General features: G+C 34.8%; 1 protein-coding gene across 1 annotated transcript; it reads left to right on the top strand.

The window, feature by feature from the left end:
* The first annotated feature begins 1,241 nt into the window (after positions 1-1,241).
* stim2a (tromal interaction molecule 2a) lies at positions 1,242-17,408 on the top strand. The gene is made up of 12 exons (XM_084105855.1): positions 1,242-1,930; positions 3,100-3,230; positions 4,762-4,876; positions 4,952-5,063; positions 5,929-6,044; positions 6,388-6,565; positions 7,516-7,693; positions 7,774-7,935; positions 8,124-8,224; positions 8,365-8,603; positions 13,723-13,906; positions 14,550-17,408. Exons 1-12 carry the CDS (start codon positions 1,813-1,815, stop codon positions 15,898-15,900), a joined length of 2,985 nt encoding a protein of 994 aa, XP_083961981.1. The 5' UTR covers positions 1,242-1,812; the 3' UTR covers positions 15,901-17,408.
* Positions 17,409-18,525: the final 1,117 nt, after the last annotated feature.

Here is an 18,525-nt window from a genome sequence, read left to right as displayed (position 1 = left end):
AAAGGACGCACAGCAGCTCAGAGCTGTCAAGAAACTGGACGCTACTCAAACTGTTCTCCTCAACAAAAATTGTTAGCTTATTACACGCATACAACCAAACCCATATTTTATAAGCAACAGGACAATTGTGTGCCAAATGGTACAGCATATGAGAATCAAAGCCTACAGTGTGTTTTTTTTTTCTTTACATAATAGATTGATGACACTATGCTGGCCACCAGGGGCAGAAATGAGATGATGTCTCATTCACTTTGAAGTGAGTTTGCCCTGAATTACAATGAGAGACACCTGTCACTTGTGCATGCTTTAAGCGCCAAATGTTTCCCCCACTGCTTGGCATCCCCTCGCTCATGCCCCAGTTTTATTTTTAGACCACATGGGTTGTTGAGATGTAACCTGAAGCTTTCTCTCTGTTGCTGTTTCTGAGTGTATGAGTCTTCAACCATCTGATAGGGCTCTAAATTTAATTCAGAGACCAATGTTTTATTCAATCCCTCCAAATGTAATGCTCTTGATGAATGGTTATTAATTAAGATTGGTTAATATTGTCTAACTGTCATTTCATAATTCTAGAGTTGGGTGTAGAGTTGCTATTGCAGTAATGACATTTTTTTTTTTCAAGTGATTTCTTTAAAGAGATGGTTAACCCCCAAAATTGGTCAAATAAAAAAAAAAGTTGAAATATTTCATCTGTTTTCGTTCATTCAAATGGGAATCAGTAGGGTCCAAAACAACATTGGACCATAAATAAATAAATGGTATATAAATTACAATAAAATATAGCAAAGTAGTCACAACGTCTTTTTTAATTTTAATTCCTACAAATGATTTATTATGAAATTATTTACAAATTACACGGTTCATTATATGTTCAGTTATTTATTAACGTCATTGAGCCGTTAATACATATTTTATTATATAGTTTAATTTGTTAAAGCTCAAGTTTCTTTCTTTTTTATGCTTTATTTGAACATTCAGTTTACACTATGGCACAACAAAATTAGAACATCACAATAATTATAGTTATAGAATAACACCAATAGTTAGAGTAATGCTCAAGTTTCTTGGTAATGTTCTTGGAGCGCCCAGTTACGTAAATTAATTGATAGCCTATTCATATTCCAAGTCATCGTCTACCTCAGCAAACCAGTTTACTTGGCAAGCGCCACGCAATCTAATTAATATTCATGAGTCAGACGCCGTTTAAGGATTAGTAAATTCGCGTTTGGCTTTGGAAGAGCAGACGCATGCTAAATACGAGCTTACAAAGTTTGTGACATTTAGTAACTGGAACACTTTTATGGACACGCATTATCTCCAAACGTTTCCATAGAGAAGTACTTTCGGAACTTTATTCATATTCAGGAACCTGACTTTCAGAAGGACTTCTATTCTTGGTCACCGTATTTTCATTCCAACGCCGTATTTTAAAAGTGGAACGTTCTTTCTTTAGAATCCGTTTTTCGAAGGCATGTTATATTAATCTGTTTACTTTGTTCCGCCATTTCTTTGGAATGTAACAACAAAACGACATTGGCAAAAACAGATGTTGGGATGTATCTACCTTTTTAAACGTTGTGACTTATTCTTTGGAGCTGTAAACAAACATTTCGAACAGTTTTTCGTTTTTTTTGTGTGTGGTTATTTTAAAAAAAATTAAATGCCCGCACTGTCGCTTTTCTAACCGGCGGACGATACATTTTCTTGGAGCTGGAGCTGGAGCTGTTTATAGCATCACTATCACGTAACGTTACATTTGGACGCACATGTGTTTTTTAAATCACAGACAGTAAGTGGCACTTGAAGCCTGCGATGCAGAAGTTCTGCCTCACCGTCCTGCTCGTGCTGCGCGGGCTGATCATCTGCGTCTGTTCCAGCGATGAGCAGCAGCACACTGGACTGTACAGGGACACAACTGTGACCCCAACAGGCACGTGTGCACGACCAGATGATGTTAATATTCATAAAGTTCATTTTTGCTAAGCCTCAGAAAACTCCCTGCATTATGCGATTATTTACAGCAGAAATAATATCAAAAGTTCAGGTATACAAAATAATCGCATATCTGGTTTCACAGACAAGGCTCAAGCTAGTTTTAGACTTAAATGCATGTTTGACCTGTTTTAAATAAAATCTACTTGCACTGACATATCTTAAAATATGCCAGTGCCATTGTTTTGTCTCAAGATGCACACCAGTAATGTATTTTTCTAGGGCATGTCTAGGCCCAAATATAGGGCAAATTTACCATTTGGGACATTGTAAAGATTTCTAAAAAAAATTGCTCTCTGTTTAATCGCATTACTGTTTTGGAGAAACAACAGAGATATGAAAGAGATGTCATTGTTGATATTTCTTTCCTGTGGGAAAAGATAATGATGCCTCTTAATAACATGTTGACAGACATTGCAAGTGTTTATTGGATTGCTTAACTCCTCTGTCCTTATTTGACCACAGATCCAAAAGCTACTAAAAATGCCCTTATTTAACCAAGGCCTAATCCTGGTTTAATCTAAGCCTTGTCTGTGAAACCGGGCCTTTATGTCTCTTTTGGGAGATTTCACGTAGTAATTGAATATTAACATAATAATAATTATGTAACTATTTAATATGCTTCACTTGGTATTATTGCTATGGTAAAAAAAAAAAAAAAAAAAAAAAAAAATCACATTTACACAAAATGTGTAAAATAGACACTGCAATGTAAAGTGTTACCATAATGACAATCATTTGGGTATTCGTAATTCATAGGGTGATTAGAAATGGACACATTAGACAATTTACACAGTCAAAGTATTGAACTAAAAAATTAAGGTGTGGTCAGATCATTTTGTAATGGAAGACGTTGTTGACAGAAATCATACTGAAATCTGATTTGGCAAATTTGAACCCATTTGGGACATTGTAAAGATTTCTAAAAAATGTGCTCTCTGTTTAATCAAATTACTGTTTTGGAGAAACAACAGAGATATGAAAGATGTTGTTGTCATTGTTGATGTTTCTTTCCTGTGGGAAAAGATAATGATGCCTCTTAATAACATGTTGACGTTGCAAGTGTTTATTGGATTGCTTAACTCCTCTGTCCTCCTTTGACCACAGATCCATGTCTGCAAGTGAGCCCTCCATGTGTGACGGAGGCTGACCGCTTCAGTCTGGAGGCTCTTCAACACATCCACAGAGAGATGGATGACGATCAGGATGGAGGCATTGAGGTGGAGGAGAGCGTTGAGGTAATCAACAGTCAAAGATGTCACAATCACGAGTCCGAAGAGAGAAGTTTCCTCACACCCTAATGTAAATCCTGCAGGGTTTCCACAACTTCTGGCCAATCAATTTCCCTGAAATTTGCAGTCAAGTGGATAACGAAAGAGCAGTTTCTAGCTGATGAAATGTTCTATAGCTGATCATAAGAAGATAGAATAGAATTCTATAGAATTTCCAAGACTTTTCCAAGCCTTTAAACAAGGGCTGCACGTTTAAATTGAAATAAAACTGAAATCACAATATGGCTTAGTGCTATTATCAAATGAGCTACTAAATAAAAAATTAAATAAATATATCTGCTGCATGTTTAATTGAAGTGTGATTTGAAAAACTAAGACAGTCATAAATATTAGTATTTTAATTTTACAGGTGCACTCTAAAAAATTCTGGGTTGTTTCAACCCGTGTTTGGGTCACATATAGACAAAACCAACCGTTGGTTTACATTTTTTTATTATAATTTTTTTTAACTCAATGGTTGGGTTTGTCCATATTTGACCTAAACATTGGTTGAAACAACCCAGCATTTTTGGAGTGTGTAATACAAAATAAAATTATTATCATAATTAACACATTATGTTTCTCAAATACTCATTTTTTTTTATTTTACAGTGAAATATTGCAAGAGTACTGTTTCTTATTTTGCTTTAATTTAGTCATTTATATATATTTAATGATAAAATAATAAAATATTTGATTTAATAATTAAAAGTTTTGATCAGCCTTACAAACAAGCACAGCAAACCTGTAATTCCTTTCCGTCATAATCAGCAAAATTGATTTTTTTTCCCCCTAATCATGCAGCCCTAGTTGAAGCCACACTTTTAAAATTTCCCTTAAATATATATTTCAGATATTCCACAACTGAGCACTTAATTTTTTTGTCTCTTTAATCAAATTTTTTGCTGCTCATTCAACAGATGGTCGAGTGGCACAAATGTAGTAGTTGTCAAGTCTGAGGATGTGAACATTCTAAACTCACACTCAGACTAATCACACGATCAGCTTTAAATTTTAGTATGTTTGTGTGATGTTTGCGTAAGTGCTAGAGTGTTATTCCAAAGCACCCGGCCTTGAGTTCCTCCCCCAAGCCTGTTGGTCAATTTAGAAACACATGTTTCCATCCAACACCTAAGACAAACTGTTCAGGCTTGGCATTGGGAGAACATAGCAGAGGAGGATGAGTTACTAAGTAATGTCCTGAAGTGTGTCCATGTCTCTGGCATTGGGTTTCTTTTCCTTGTTGCTATAGAAAAGGTTTAGGTGGATCGAAGCAGCGAAGAAGCCTCGGATCACGTGGTGCATCTGATTACAGCAGAGACAGATTCCAAGACACATTCACAGACACTTGAGCTCTTTTGATCTTGAATGTTTACTCAGCTGTTGTTTTATGTGTGGCGAGACTGCATTTGTAGTATTTGTGTAGAGTGGTTTTCTGGTGTGCAGAATTTGATTTAAATCGGCTACTCTTTTGCATCTGCATCTCTTCTTATTGTAGTTTATCATAGAAGATATGCAGCAGCAACAACAGGCAAACAAGCACAGTAAACTCCATCAAGAGGACCAGCATATCACTTTGGAGGAGCTTTGGAAGGGCTGGAAATCTTCTGAGGGTAAGATGGTCTCCATCCATGATTGTGTGTTTCTCTTTTGGCTCTTTTTTTTACTGCTTTCTTTCTTTTTGTCAGTTCATAACTGGACTCAGGAGGATGTCTTGAGGTGGCTAAGAGAGTTTGTTGAGTTGCCTCAGTATGAAAAGGGCTTCAGAGAGCTGCGTGTCAGTGGAAACACCTTGCCCAGGTGAGACAAAAAAACAAACAAAAAAAATTCTAAATTTGTTCGTCTATTTTGGCAAGTGCCCTCTCATATCAGCCTGATTTCAGAAGTTATCATAGGTATTTGTACATAATGTTTTCAAAAGAAAGTTTGGATATATATTGAAACTTTATGACTGATGTTCTGATTGCATCTAAAATGTAAATGCACAGCTTTAGAAATGTAAAAATCTTTACTAATCCTTTTTTATTCTATTTATATTATCAATAGAATACAAATAAATTACATATATAGATCATTTAGAGGCTCTAATCCCACCTTTACCCTAAACCAAAGCACTCAACATTAAAAACTTAATAGGCATTATAAATTGACAGTGATAATGATTTTAGTTACAATAAACTAAAATATAGATATTTTTAACAGCACCAGAAGTCACACAGGACAGAATGAAACTGTTTTGTAAATGTGTTAAATAAATGTGATTGCACTGAAAATACACTATCGTTCAAAAGTTTGGGGCTGGTAATATTTTTGAATGCTTTTGAAAGAAGTCTCTTATGCTCCTTAGGCTGCAATTATTTGATCAAAAATCACATGATCCTTCAGAAATCATTCTAATATGCCGATTTGGTGCTCAAGAAGCATTTCATATTATTATCGATGCTGAAAACATTTGTGCTGCTTCATATTTCCCCAAGATTATAAAATTCAAAAGAACCTTTTCATATGTTTGAAATAAAAAACCTTTTGTAACATTATAGATGTCTTTACTGTCACTAGTAGTGATGCATCCTTGCTGAATTAAAGTATTCATTTATTTTTTAAAATCTTACTGACCCCAAACTTTTGACCGGTTGTGTATTTAGTTAATCTTATTGATTAACAGGATTGCTTCCAATGAGCCATCCTTCATGAGCGTTTTTCTGAAGATCCAGGACCAGCAACACAAACAAAAACTCAAGCTCAAAGCCCTGGATGTAGTGCTGTTTGGCCCACCTACACGTATGTATACTCTTCATATATATTAATGTAATGATTTTTGTATCAAACTCTGTGTTTCTTCAGTCTCTGAAAAACTTAAGCTATTGTACGAAACAGTTGCAGTCCAGTGGCAGTGATTTAATTGCAAATAAGATCATTAAATAACTATTATGAATTCTAATGCAAAATCAAATATCCATGCACGCCTGTTGAGAACGCAACAAATTACTCACTTTCATTATTCTCACACTGTAAAATATATTCAGCAGATATCAAGTCAGCATGCAAAATAAACACTCAGATGTCACGTCACATAATGTTTCATTGGCTGTCTGACTAATATCCCTGTGTACATTTGCTCCAGGACCTCCACACAACTGGTTGAAAGACCTGCTTCTGATAGTGTCAATAGTGATGGGGATTGGTGGATGCTGGTTTGCACGAGTACAGAATAAGATATCTAAGGTTCATATTTCAAAGATGATGAAGGACCTGGAAAGCTTGCAGAGAGCTGAACAAAGCCTCAGAGACTTACAGGGGCAGTGAGTACACCTTCTTCACAACCTCCATATTCAACATCAATTTCAATCAGGTTTATTCACCAAAATAAATAAACTTGTTTGATTCGCACCTGATCCAACAATCTATATAATATAAGCAATATTTAAAGGTATAGTTCACCCAAAAATGAAAAGTCTGTCATAATTTACTCACCCTCAAGATGTTCCAAACCTGTATGAATTTCTGTCTTCTGCTGAACACAAAAGAACATATTTTGAAGAATATTGGTAACCAAGCAGTTGATGGGCCCCATTGACTTCAATAGTATTTTTTTTTTCTATACAGTGGAAGTCAATGGGGTCCATCAACTGTTTGGTTGCCCATATTCTTCAAAATATCTTCTTTTATGTTCAGCAGCAGAAATAAATTCATACAGGTTTGAGTAAATGATGACAGAATTTTCATTTTAAATGAAACTATCAATTTAAATGTCAGAAATACATTTATACTGTTCAATAAACATTGTGTTCTATACAAAATAAAAAAGTGACAGCTATGATGTCAATGACAGCTATAAATACAATTATATATGAATAATTACCTAAAAGTAATTCATTTAAATATTTAATTTTCACAATATTTAAATCAGCAAAATTTGCAACAACAATGTTCAATACATCACAACAAGCCAAAAGTTTGCAAGGCATAAAAATGAATGTATATGTGATCAACAAACTTGAGACAGTTGACAACATTATAGGAATAGTAAAACTTAACTGGCACTAAAACAATGAGGGTCTCAACTGTGTGACCTCATTAAACTTTAACATATACATAAATATTCTAAATAAAAATATAATTATTAGTTTTTATATAATTACTTTTTAAACCAGGACTTCCCATCAAAACATACAAGAGGGGGGTGACATTGGAGAGCATTATTTTCAGCATCTTATAGAACAAACACTGCATTTTTTAATGTTTTTGTAAGGTTGGAAAAGGCCCAGGAAGAGAAGCGCACTGTGGCGGTAGAGAAAAAGAATTTAGAAGAAAAGATGAGGGACGAGATTCAAGGTGCTCAGGATGAGGCCAACCGCCTGCACAGACTCCGAGATGGAGCAGTGAGTGAACTCAGCCGTCTTCGGTATGCAGAGGAAGAGCTTGAACAGGTAAACATCTGCGGTTCTCCCTGTAAAACATCTCCTAACAAGACTCCACCACACCAAGGTTCTCTGTGCTCTTGGTACAGGTACGTGATGCATTGAAGAGGGCAGAGAAAGACATGCAGTCCCTCTGGGCAGTTCCTGAAAATTTGCAGCTGTGGCTTCAGCTCACCTATGAGGTGGAGGTCCAGTACTACAACATCAAGAAGCAAAGTGCAGAACAACAACTAGTCACGGCTAAAGATGAGGTATTTTAGAGATGAATGAGTCACCCGTTTCAAACCCATTCCCATGCATGGAATCAAATACAGAGTGAATCATGTTTTCAGGTTTCAATTGTTTTGCCTTTTGAGTTAATGTATAGAATCTGTATAACTAATGAGAGGGCTGTGGAGCGTCTTGCATGAACTTATTTAAACACAGTATTTTTGCACAGGCTGAGAAGATCAAGAAAAAAAGGAGTTCATTGTTGGGTACACTACATGTTGCACACAGCTCCTCACTGGATCAAGTGGATCAGAGAATTCTTGAGGCCAAGTAATTTGTTTATTCTCATTTAAAACTGAATAAATAATGCAAAGAAATTCATACTGTTTTCAATGTGGATCCAAACAGTTTTGGGGCTAATGTTTAAATCATGAGTACTTATATTGACCTGCATTTGTATTTTGTTAAAGGAACGCACTAGCAGACGTCACCGCTTGTCTTCGGGAGCGTCTGCACCGTTGGCAGCAGATTGAGAGCTTGTGTGGTTTTCCTTTGATGAAAAATCCAGGCCTATCCAATCTCACCGCTACACTCTACCCAGACCCCAACTGGATGCTAATGCCCCGGGCTGCAATACAGTCCTATCAAGTGCCTGTTTCAGTGGAGGACATGGAGGAAGAAATGCCACAGATTATACCACAGATTCCTGGTTGGTACTTTTCTGTTCTTCTTTCCTAGTTGAATGTGTTTTCGTTCTTATGTTTTTATATCCATTAAGCAGAGCCAATCAAACAGATTAAAAGTAGGGCTGTCAAAATTAACTCGTTAACGCACATTTTTTGAGGTTAACACGTTAAAAATATTTACACATCCGTTTTTTCCCTTCATCATTTGGTTAGCGTTACATTATATGATCATGCTCTTATTCACGTAAATGCTTTTAATCCATTCACACACGATAAGACACAAAAGAGAACGCAGTGCAGTACTGGCTCCTGTCTGTGACACACACACACACACACGACTCGTGAGCACAGACAGTGCTTGAACGGACAAAAACACACAAAATTATGCCAAAATGAAAGTTCTGTCAAGTATCCTTGCAAACACAGTCTTAAAAAAGTTAAATGTAGTCTTAAATGAATGTAAAGAGTTGGGATGCGTGTCAGATCTACGTCATGTGTGTCAGGTCTTAAAGTGACATCAGCTTAATAAACCTGCTGCTGTTTGTCATTAAGGATAATGAAAGAACAAAAGAAAAAGAGAAAAGCACTCACTGCTCTTGACTGAATAACTTTTGTAGCTTTAATAAGGATTTTGACAGGGCAAGTAAAATCTGAAATGGTTTGACATGGCCAGTGGAAAAAATTTAGCCCTGATACTGTATATTGAAGGGCACAGGTAAAAGTGACATTTATTGTAATGGGTTTATGTAAAGATTGTTTTAAGTTCACAAATTAAAAGTTGTTATATTTTTTTATAATTAATGGCTAAAATTGAGGAAAAAAAAATCAATTTCATAGAGACATCAGTAGCTGTATTGATATCGGTGATATTGGCCTTCTTTCATAAATAGATGCGATTAAACAGATATTTAAAATATAGGCTACTGTCTTTATGTTGTTTCTACATTAATTTGGAGATTACATGTGAAATTATTACAGTATAAAAAAAAATAAAAACTTTAATGTTAGGTGCGATTAATCGCAATTGATTACAGAAAAATGTGTGATTGATTTGTTACATTTTTTAAATCAATTTGCAGCACTAATAAAAAGCATTGACTGTTTTCTGACTGGGTAAAAAAGGCACACTGTCCCGTCGTCGAATGGGATTTTGGTTGAATGTCATAACCATAATTTGGTTAACATAAGCTAGATATTTTCACATTTTATTCTACAACATAAAATACATCAGTAACAGGGAACGGTCCCACAAGTTTCACTAACGTTTTGTTAAGGTCATGTAAATGTTAGAACAAAAGTTCTTTAAAAATATTTGTATAACATAAATTCTAGTAATGCTTAGAGAAAACATTACTAGAACAACATTCATGGAACGTCCTAATGATGTTATTTTTACTTGATGAATGTTTTCATAATGTTATATTAAAACATTGTGAGAACATAGTTTATGGAACATCCTTACAGTATTTGTACTTGATGAACGTTCATATAATATTGAGAGAAAACATTCTTAGAACAACATTTTTGGAACAAAATTGTAATGTTATTCATATTTGCTGAATGTTTTCATAATGTTATCATAAAACATTTTTATTACAAAGTTCATGCAATGTCCTTTCAGTGTTATTTGATGAACGTTCTCATAATGTTGAGAAAGCATTCTTAAAGCAGCATTCTCGGAATGTCTTTTTGCTGAATGTTTCAGAATGTTAGCATAAAATGTTGTGAGAACAAAGTTCTTAAAACGTCCTAACAATGTTATTTGTATTTGATGAACGTTCTCATAATCTTTAGAGAAAACGTTCTTAGAGAAACATTCTTGGAACATCTTTGTGATGTTATTAATATTTGCTGGATGTTGTCAGAATGTTAACATAAAACATTGTTAGAATAAAATTCATGGAACTTCTTTATGATTTTATTTGAACTTGATGAATGTTCTTGTAATGTTAAGAGAAAATGTTCTTAGAACAACAAACATTCTTGGAGCATCCTTTACCCATTAGAATGATGATGAAATCACTAAGGTTCTGTGCGCTATATTAAAAGAACATCCTTTTTGTAGTAACACTCCCATAATAACTTACATACATAATGTAATTTGTGTTAATGTATGAATGATGTAAATCATTCTCAAAAAAATACATTAGAAAGATAACCAATATATTAAAGGGCATAGGGTTGAGTTTCTTAAAGGTGCGGTAAACACTGTTGAAAGTGGATCGGATCGAGCACCAAAAAACACTTGTAGCCAATCAGCAGTAAGGGGCGTATACACTCATGATGGAATATGAGTATGGAATATTTCAAATGTGGTTTATTCAGAACTACCCCTTTAAAAGCCAAGCCACTTTTGCGCGTATGCGTGTGAAGATCGTTTGGGAAGAATGGTTGAACCTCGCCTCAGAAATCACTTGAGGTAAGTGTGTAAATTAATTGGTTCCGTTTTTATTTAGTAAATTATTTATTTAGTTAACTATTTTCTTTGATTATTATCAAATTATGTATTTTGTAGGGATGCACCGATATGAAAATGTTGGCCGATACCGATAATTCTTTATATTTGAAGGCCGATAACCGTTATATTGGCTGATAAATCAAAATCAAAATCAAAATAATATATTTTTTGAGAGCCTGATTACAAGAACATGACCAATAAAAGCCATGTCCCAAGCACTCAATTATAAAGTTCTGTTCTCATTATAATTTTATGGAGCCTGTATGACAGATTTGCGCTGCATTTACATGTTGCACTTAACCGTATAGTGATTTCAATCATATTTCAAGCAATTTAAAACCATCATGGTGAATCTGAAGTGTATCAACTGAAGGAAATAATCCATTGTTTATCTGCCTTAATATATCGGCCAAATTTTCTTATCGGGCCGATAACAATAACATTAAAAATTAACATATATCGGCCGATACCGATATGGTGCCCGTGCATACCTAGTATTTTGTTGTCTTAATGTATATTTTAATGATTTAAATTATGTTTATACCAGGGCTGCCAACTCTCACGCAATCTGTCTTTGTCCATCATGTGTGTTTATTATGTGCACCGGCACTCGATATTCTGTACATAGCCTCGGTTTAATGTTCATTTTTTATCTTCAGCTTAAACGCAACGCCAGACATTTACTATGAGTGGGCTATTTGAAATAATTACATTGACATTACATTACATTACATTCCAGTTCTTGTGCCTTATATGATTCAAGTTCAGTTGTCTGAAGTAGCCAAACTACAAATCTCTCATGCTCATCTTATAATAACAGTGAACTGGTCTGTTAACTTTACAGGCGGAGCATTCACCTTCTTTGCCCCTCTCTGGTGGAATGAGCTGCCAACATCTTTTGAGACCATCACATCCTTCAAGAAGCAACTGAAGATACATCTCTTTTACAAGCAGTAAAAGGGATAGTTCACCCAAAAATCACTCACCCTCATGTCGTTTCAAATCCATAAGACTTTTGTTCATCTTCGAAACAAAAATTAAGGTAATTTCAGTACATTTTTTAATTCAATTTTATCTTTAGATTCAAAAGAGTGATAAAGCCATTGTAAAACGTATCCAAAATGAATCAAGTGGTTTAATCCAAGTCTTCTGAAGAGGTAATTGACACACATAGAGTGCTTCAAATATGGTAAACGGAAGCTCAAACATGCTTGCTTGACACGGCAGAGCAAATCTCATAGGTTCTCGCTCATCATGCAGGCACATTTGAGTTTCTGTTTACCATATTTTTTGGATGGGCCTGGACTGGCAATGGAGGTACAGAAATCTCTCGTTTCATTAAAAATATTTTCATTTATGTTTCAAAGATGAGAAAAGATGAGACAAAAGTCTTATGAGTTTGCATTGACATGAGAATGAGTAAATGATGATACAATTTAAATGTTTGTGTGAACTATCCCACATCACACACACACACACACACACACACACACACACCCAAACCTTAACCTACCCATCAGACAAAACTTTCTGCATTTGTACATTTTTAAAAAAAAAACTTTAATTACTTTATTTTTCTACAAGATTTACAAATAAGGATGTGCCTAAAGGGTGGTTTTTGGAGATTTTGTCAGGTTTTGGTCACTTCTGGGTACAAATTTGTCCCCAAAATATAGTTAAGTAGGTACACACACACACACACAGAATTTTTCTTTGCATTTCACCTCTGGTCTAGATTTTTTTCTATTCTAGCTTTCTAATAAACCTGCCATTGTATTTGTACACTATGAATATTGTTGGCTGTGACAAATTGCTTTTGTACCTCTATTGTAACTGGCTTTGGATAAATGCATAAATGTAAGTGTTATTAATTAATTGTAAAATTTTATTAATTCCCCTTAGTTTATTTACCAATAAAATTGAGCTGACAGAAATTGTATGTTAACTCTTGTTTGTTATGCTTCAAAAGTTCTGTTCATGTTATAAAATGTTACAAATAAACATTAAAGCACATTATTTTGTGAGGAAGGACATTTTTAACAATTTTATTGTAACCTTTTAATAATGTTCTAATAGTGATAAGAAAACTGGCCATTTGAACGTTTTTAGAATATTACAAATAAACGTTCAGACTCAGAGAATGATATTTTTCGAGTAAATATAAGGTTAGGAGAATATAGTGCTGACAATATTGTAACATTGTTGTAACAACAACAAGAAAACTTGACATTTGAACCTTTTTAGAATATTACAAATAAATGTTCAGAGAATGTTATATTTTGAGTACAAATAAGGTTAGGAGAATGTTGTACTAACTACATTGTAACCTTTAAATAACATTCTAATAACTGTCTACTTTTATAGTCTCATTGTGTTAATACTTGCAAACTACTTTAACTCAAACTTTCCAACTTGTAGATTTTAGATTGATTAAAAGAGTTGTCATAAACGTGATGTCATTTGTTTATAGCCTAACTATAGCCTTTTACTTCTGCTGATTGTATATAGGCTTCAAAATTCATAAAAGTTGTGTTAATTTATGAAGATTATCTTCATTAACAAAATGTGTAGTAGGGACATTTTATGCATGGTATTGAAAAAACAAGCAGTTTACAACACATTTAAGTAATTTCAGTAAGTGATTTTTTGAAACAGGCATTAATTATTCACGTTATACTTTTCAGTCACAGTTTCACCTCTGAAATGTTCTCCACGGTCTCTGGTTCGCTCTCGCCGATCTGGGCATATTGGGCCATCACCGGTCATCGTATCACCTGACCCAGACCTCCTGATTCCCATTCGAACTCCACTACGCCGATATGTAGATGAGGAAGAAGAGCACATCAAATTCTCCACACTTGTAAAACAGTATGTCAGCCTGGCATCTTGTCTTTTGTTTTTGCATGTATACATATAAGCAGCTCAAAGATACTTAAAAATATTAGTAACACATTGCAATAAGCTTCAATTCATTAACATTAGCTAATTCATTAAGGTATCGTGAACTAACAATACAAAAGAAATGTTAAGGAATTTATTGCTCTAGGTTAATGTTAATTAACCATAATGCATTCATGTTAATTTATACAATCATGTAGTATTTAAATGTTTGGGGTTTGTAAGATTTTTTATGTTTTTGAAAGAAGGCTCTTATTCTCACAAAGGCTGCATTTGAATAAAATACAGTAAACTGTAATATTGTAAAATATTATTACAATTTAAAAAATGTATTCCTGTGATGGCAAAGCTGAATATTCAGCATTACTCCAGTCTTCAGTCACATGATCCATCAGAAATCATTTTAATTTGCTGATTTGGTGCTCAAGAAGCATTTCTTATTAACAATGTTGACAACAGTTGTGCTGCTTAATATTTTTGTGGAAACTGTGTAAAAAAAAAAATCAGGATTCTTTATTTCATGAGGAAATTTTTAAAAGCATTTAAAAGTATTTACTGTCACTTTATAAATTTTTTTTGGAGGACATTTGCTAAGTGTGCCTCTCTCTGACAGGGAGTCCATGGACACATCCTCAGAGTCTGCAGAGTCAATGGGGTCATCCATTAGCAGAATGTACAGCACCCTTGATGTCCCTTCTCGGAGAAAATACATTTTCTCTGATAAAATGCCCCGAAAGATCTCTTTGGATGAACAAGAGGACAGTCCCTCACGAAAGTTCTCACAGGACGAGATGGATGAGTCTTTGATGGTGAACACCTCAAGGAAAGTATCGCGAGAGGAATTGGACATCAATACTCTGTCAAGAAAGGCATCTATAGATGAATTAGAGGCCTCCATGGACCCTCCTAGACAATTGACTAGAGGAGAAACTGAAGCTAGTTTTGATTCAAGGAAATTACCCCGGGATCTGCCTTTAGATTCCACAATGAGGTACTATTCTACAGAGAAGATGTCCCCAGCAGCGATCGGCATGGACAGTCAAAGACAGCGATCACTCAGAGACAGAAAAGATCATATGGACAGCATTTCTAGAGTTAAGCCAAAATCAGAGTTTGATTTAGAGACCACAAGTGGAACTGGATATTCAGATGCCTTAACGAACACTTCCATTAAACACAAAGAAAACCTGGACTTTCCACCGAACATCCAGCGAGGAAGAATAATTAGGGAAAATTCCTTTGATGCCACTTTTGATAGTTCAGTGGAAAGCTCAAAAAAATCTAAGATGTTAGGCAAAACCGATTTATCCAAAGACATCCTTTCACGAATAATGCCGCAAGATGAATATGATGTGTCCACGGATTTCGAAAGACTACATATTGCCATGGACACTGCTTCAAGGAACATGATAAGAGATGAGTTTGAGAGAAGCAAGTCCTTTAAAGAGAACAGGGATATCCGCATGGGAATTCCCTCAAAAAAAAAACTCTCTCGAGATGAGCAAGAGTTTGTGATGGATACACAACGGACACATCGCAAGTCAGACGGCTCTGTGGAAACTACCATTGGTAAAATACAGAGAGAGACTGTGGGTCTATCTGTGGAGTCTCCAAGGCGCAAGATATCACAGGAGGAATATGTGGTTACAAACCCAGGACACTTTGGTCCACCTGACCTCACCGCGAGCTCCTTGATGCTCTGGAAACCAGCCTCAGATTCGCTTAACACGCTAGTGTACGACGGCATTCTAGAAATGTCCTACGAAAATCCTCTCGAGGCTAGTTCTTGCGATCTCAGTCACGCAACTTCGATGTCTAGCTCTTCTCAAAGCCTTCTGGGAAATGAAGGTCAATCTGCAAATTCGTCTTTGGAATCTGGGCGTAAAGACAAGGGCAAGAAGTCTTCTAAGCTCAAGAATTTGTTCAAGAAGAAAAAGGATAAGGAGAAAGATAAAGACTCGTAAATGTCGACAGCAAGTAGGAATTTAGACACTTTTAAAAGGCCAGAGGTTCTTGTAAATCTGCCTTAGAAACTATAACATAAGCAAATGCTGAATGGAGTGGCCTTGGATTTTCTTGCAAAAGGTTTTTCTTAGATTTGGCATGTAGGAAGAAATTGAATCCTAGCATTTTTAATGGACCCTCAGCTAAATGGATACAATCTTGTGAAACAAAGGAGCAGAATTGCACTTTTCCAGCTTGGATTCAGTGATACTATATTAATATTATATGAACATTTTTCTTTCTTTCTTCATGCGGTTGTGTTCATCATTTGAAATAACTTGCAATGACATGAAGGTGCATAATTCTTGCTCTGATGAACTGATGAGACTTTTGCATACAGATCATTGTAGCATTGAAGAGACATTCGCAACACGGTTAACTTAATTCTTATTTATTTGGTTTACTTGTTTGCACAGAAATTCAGGGAAAAAATTAAGGCAGACAACAGAAGACAAAACAAACCCAAATAATTACTAAAGGTTAATATACTGTATTTACTACAGGATGAGCCTATTATTAATTGACGTGTGTGCCAATGTGTTGTATTTAATACCAATGAAGCTTTAACTATTTAATACAGACATACTTAATCCAATTTGGAGTTGGGTATCAAATAGAATTGTATTCGATTTTAAAATGTTTTTCCTAGTTCTCATCACTCAAGTTAAAAAGTTGCATTTTTTTTGAAGGAGGATGATATTTGTATTTATATTTGTTGTCAAACAGTGACCGTTCTTTTCCAGACTTTGCTGACACTTTTGACCTTGGCCGTACACAGATTTTATGACCTACGTATTTAAATCTTTTTAATGGAAGCTTGTTTCCGCCACAGAATAAAAAATAAAAACGGTAATTGCGACTTTTCATATCACAATTCTGATTTTTTTTTCCTCACAATTTTGAGTTTACATCTTGCATAATTGTGAGAATTGCGTGATATAAAGTCGCAATTGCGAGTTATAAAGTCCAAATTGTGAGATATAAAGTCGCAATTGCGAGAAAAAAAGTCTGAATTGCGAGTTTATACAGTATCTCACAAATTCTCAGAATTGCTAATTAAACTCGCAATTGTGAGATAAAAATTCGCAATTATCTTTTATAATGTTTATTCTGTGGCGAAACCAAGCTTTCATAGATTTGACTTTCAAATATTTCAAATATTTGTGGGATCCTGTCCTTTTTCATTCTATATGTTGTTGTGCAAATATAAAGTATAAACCACATTTAAAATGAATGTAAATCAAAATGTTTAACATGCTGGAAATGTTCATTTCAGCAGTCAGGAGTGTACAGATATCTATAAACAGTCATAAATTACCCGATTGCTACAATAAACGCTTCAGAAGCTAAATTGGTGTATGGATTTGCCCAAATTTGCATGATTCATTACAGCAAATGCATGTGAATAGATTAGACAATGAATATTACTGAGCAATTAGATCTGAAACAATAGAAAATAAACAAGATATTCACAAAGACACATGTAGGCCTATTTTTGTTTCCAAATATGTTAATATGGTCTAATTTGGGTGTGAAATTTTTGACAACATCTACATTTTAAATGCATTTCTTAGTTGTCTAATGACTGCATTGTTTTGAATGAGAAACCACTTAAGTAGCATTGTTTTTTAGTTTTTTTTTAAGTGTTATGAAACCATATTTCAGCAGGTTTTTTTAAGTGTCATGAACCTTTACCTAAATGTCATGTATACAAAAACAAACTATGGTTTGTTGTTTATATATTGGTCAGATGATTCTGACTAATCTAGTTATCTAGGTCACATTGATCTTCAGTGTGATTTAAACTCGTAAGCCGTGTCTCATATCGAAGGTTGCGTTTGTCGATCGCATTGACTTCACAAAGAATAACAATCAGTTTTATAATGGTTACTTCTCTGAAATCGCACTATAGTCAGAAGTCTTCTGCTTTTCTCTAATTTTAGAAATGTTTGATGCTATCAAAAAGGGGGTTTCATGTTTTGATGATTTAGTACTGTTCACAGGTGGAAACAGGAAAACCATAACCTTTAGATGACATATTGTACCAGTGACTGCGTTTATTTGTTTAGATGACAAACCGGAAAGGAAAAATATGTGGTTAGATGCTGTCGGGGGAAAAAATACATCTTATCAGGCTTTGTCACAGCAATACACGTCACAAGCAAATATATTCTTATAAAATATACACATATTTAGAGGCATTTACAGGCCAAAAACAAACATGACCTTTTTTGAAGAAAGAGGTATGAATAAAGTACACAGGGTGTTAGATGTGACTGATGTAACAGGATGTGACAATAGGTTTCCTGTTTTGGCCTGCTTGAATGTGATGCCTCTGATTTTCTTCTAAAGGCTTTTATAATGACAGTTAAACCGCAACATTTTGTCGCCAGTTATATCATATCAATTCACCTTTGGTTAGACATGAACTGTATGGCACAATTGATCTGTGATGTGCTGAAAGTAACACCACATACTTGGTAAAAATGGTAAACATGATCACTTTATATCAGAATGAAGGTGCACTTTGACAATTTTACAATATCAAACTTTCTTTGAGTTTACAACCAGATTAGAAACATAAT

This window comes from Abramis brama, assembly GCF_963993115.1.
Source record: "Abramis brama genome assembly, chromosome: 2".
In the NCBI taxonomy this organism is placed as follows: domain Eukaryota; kingdom Metazoa; phylum Chordata; class Actinopteri; order Cypriniformes; family Leuciscidae; genus Abramis; species Abramis brama.
The sequence above is the reverse complement of the archived record's forward strand: the minus strand, read 5'-3'. Positions and strand labels throughout refer to the sequence as shown.

What these genes read in the sequence shown, in the direction of transcription:
- stim2a (XM_084105855.1), top strand. Translation starts at nt 1,813, where the DNA reads ATGCAGAAGTTCTGCCTCACCGTCCTGCTCGTGCTGCGCGGGCTGATC. An exon ending in CTCAGAGACTTACAGGGGCA is followed by an intron (nt 6,566 to 7,515) that starts GTGAGTACACCT and finishes TGTTTTTGTAAG; the next exon opens with GTTGGAAAAGGCCCAGGAAG. An exon ending in CAGAGGAAGAGCTTGAACAG is followed by an intron (nt 7,694 to 7,773) that starts GTAAACATCTGC and finishes CTCTTGGTACAG; the next exon opens with GTACGTGATGCATTGAAGAG.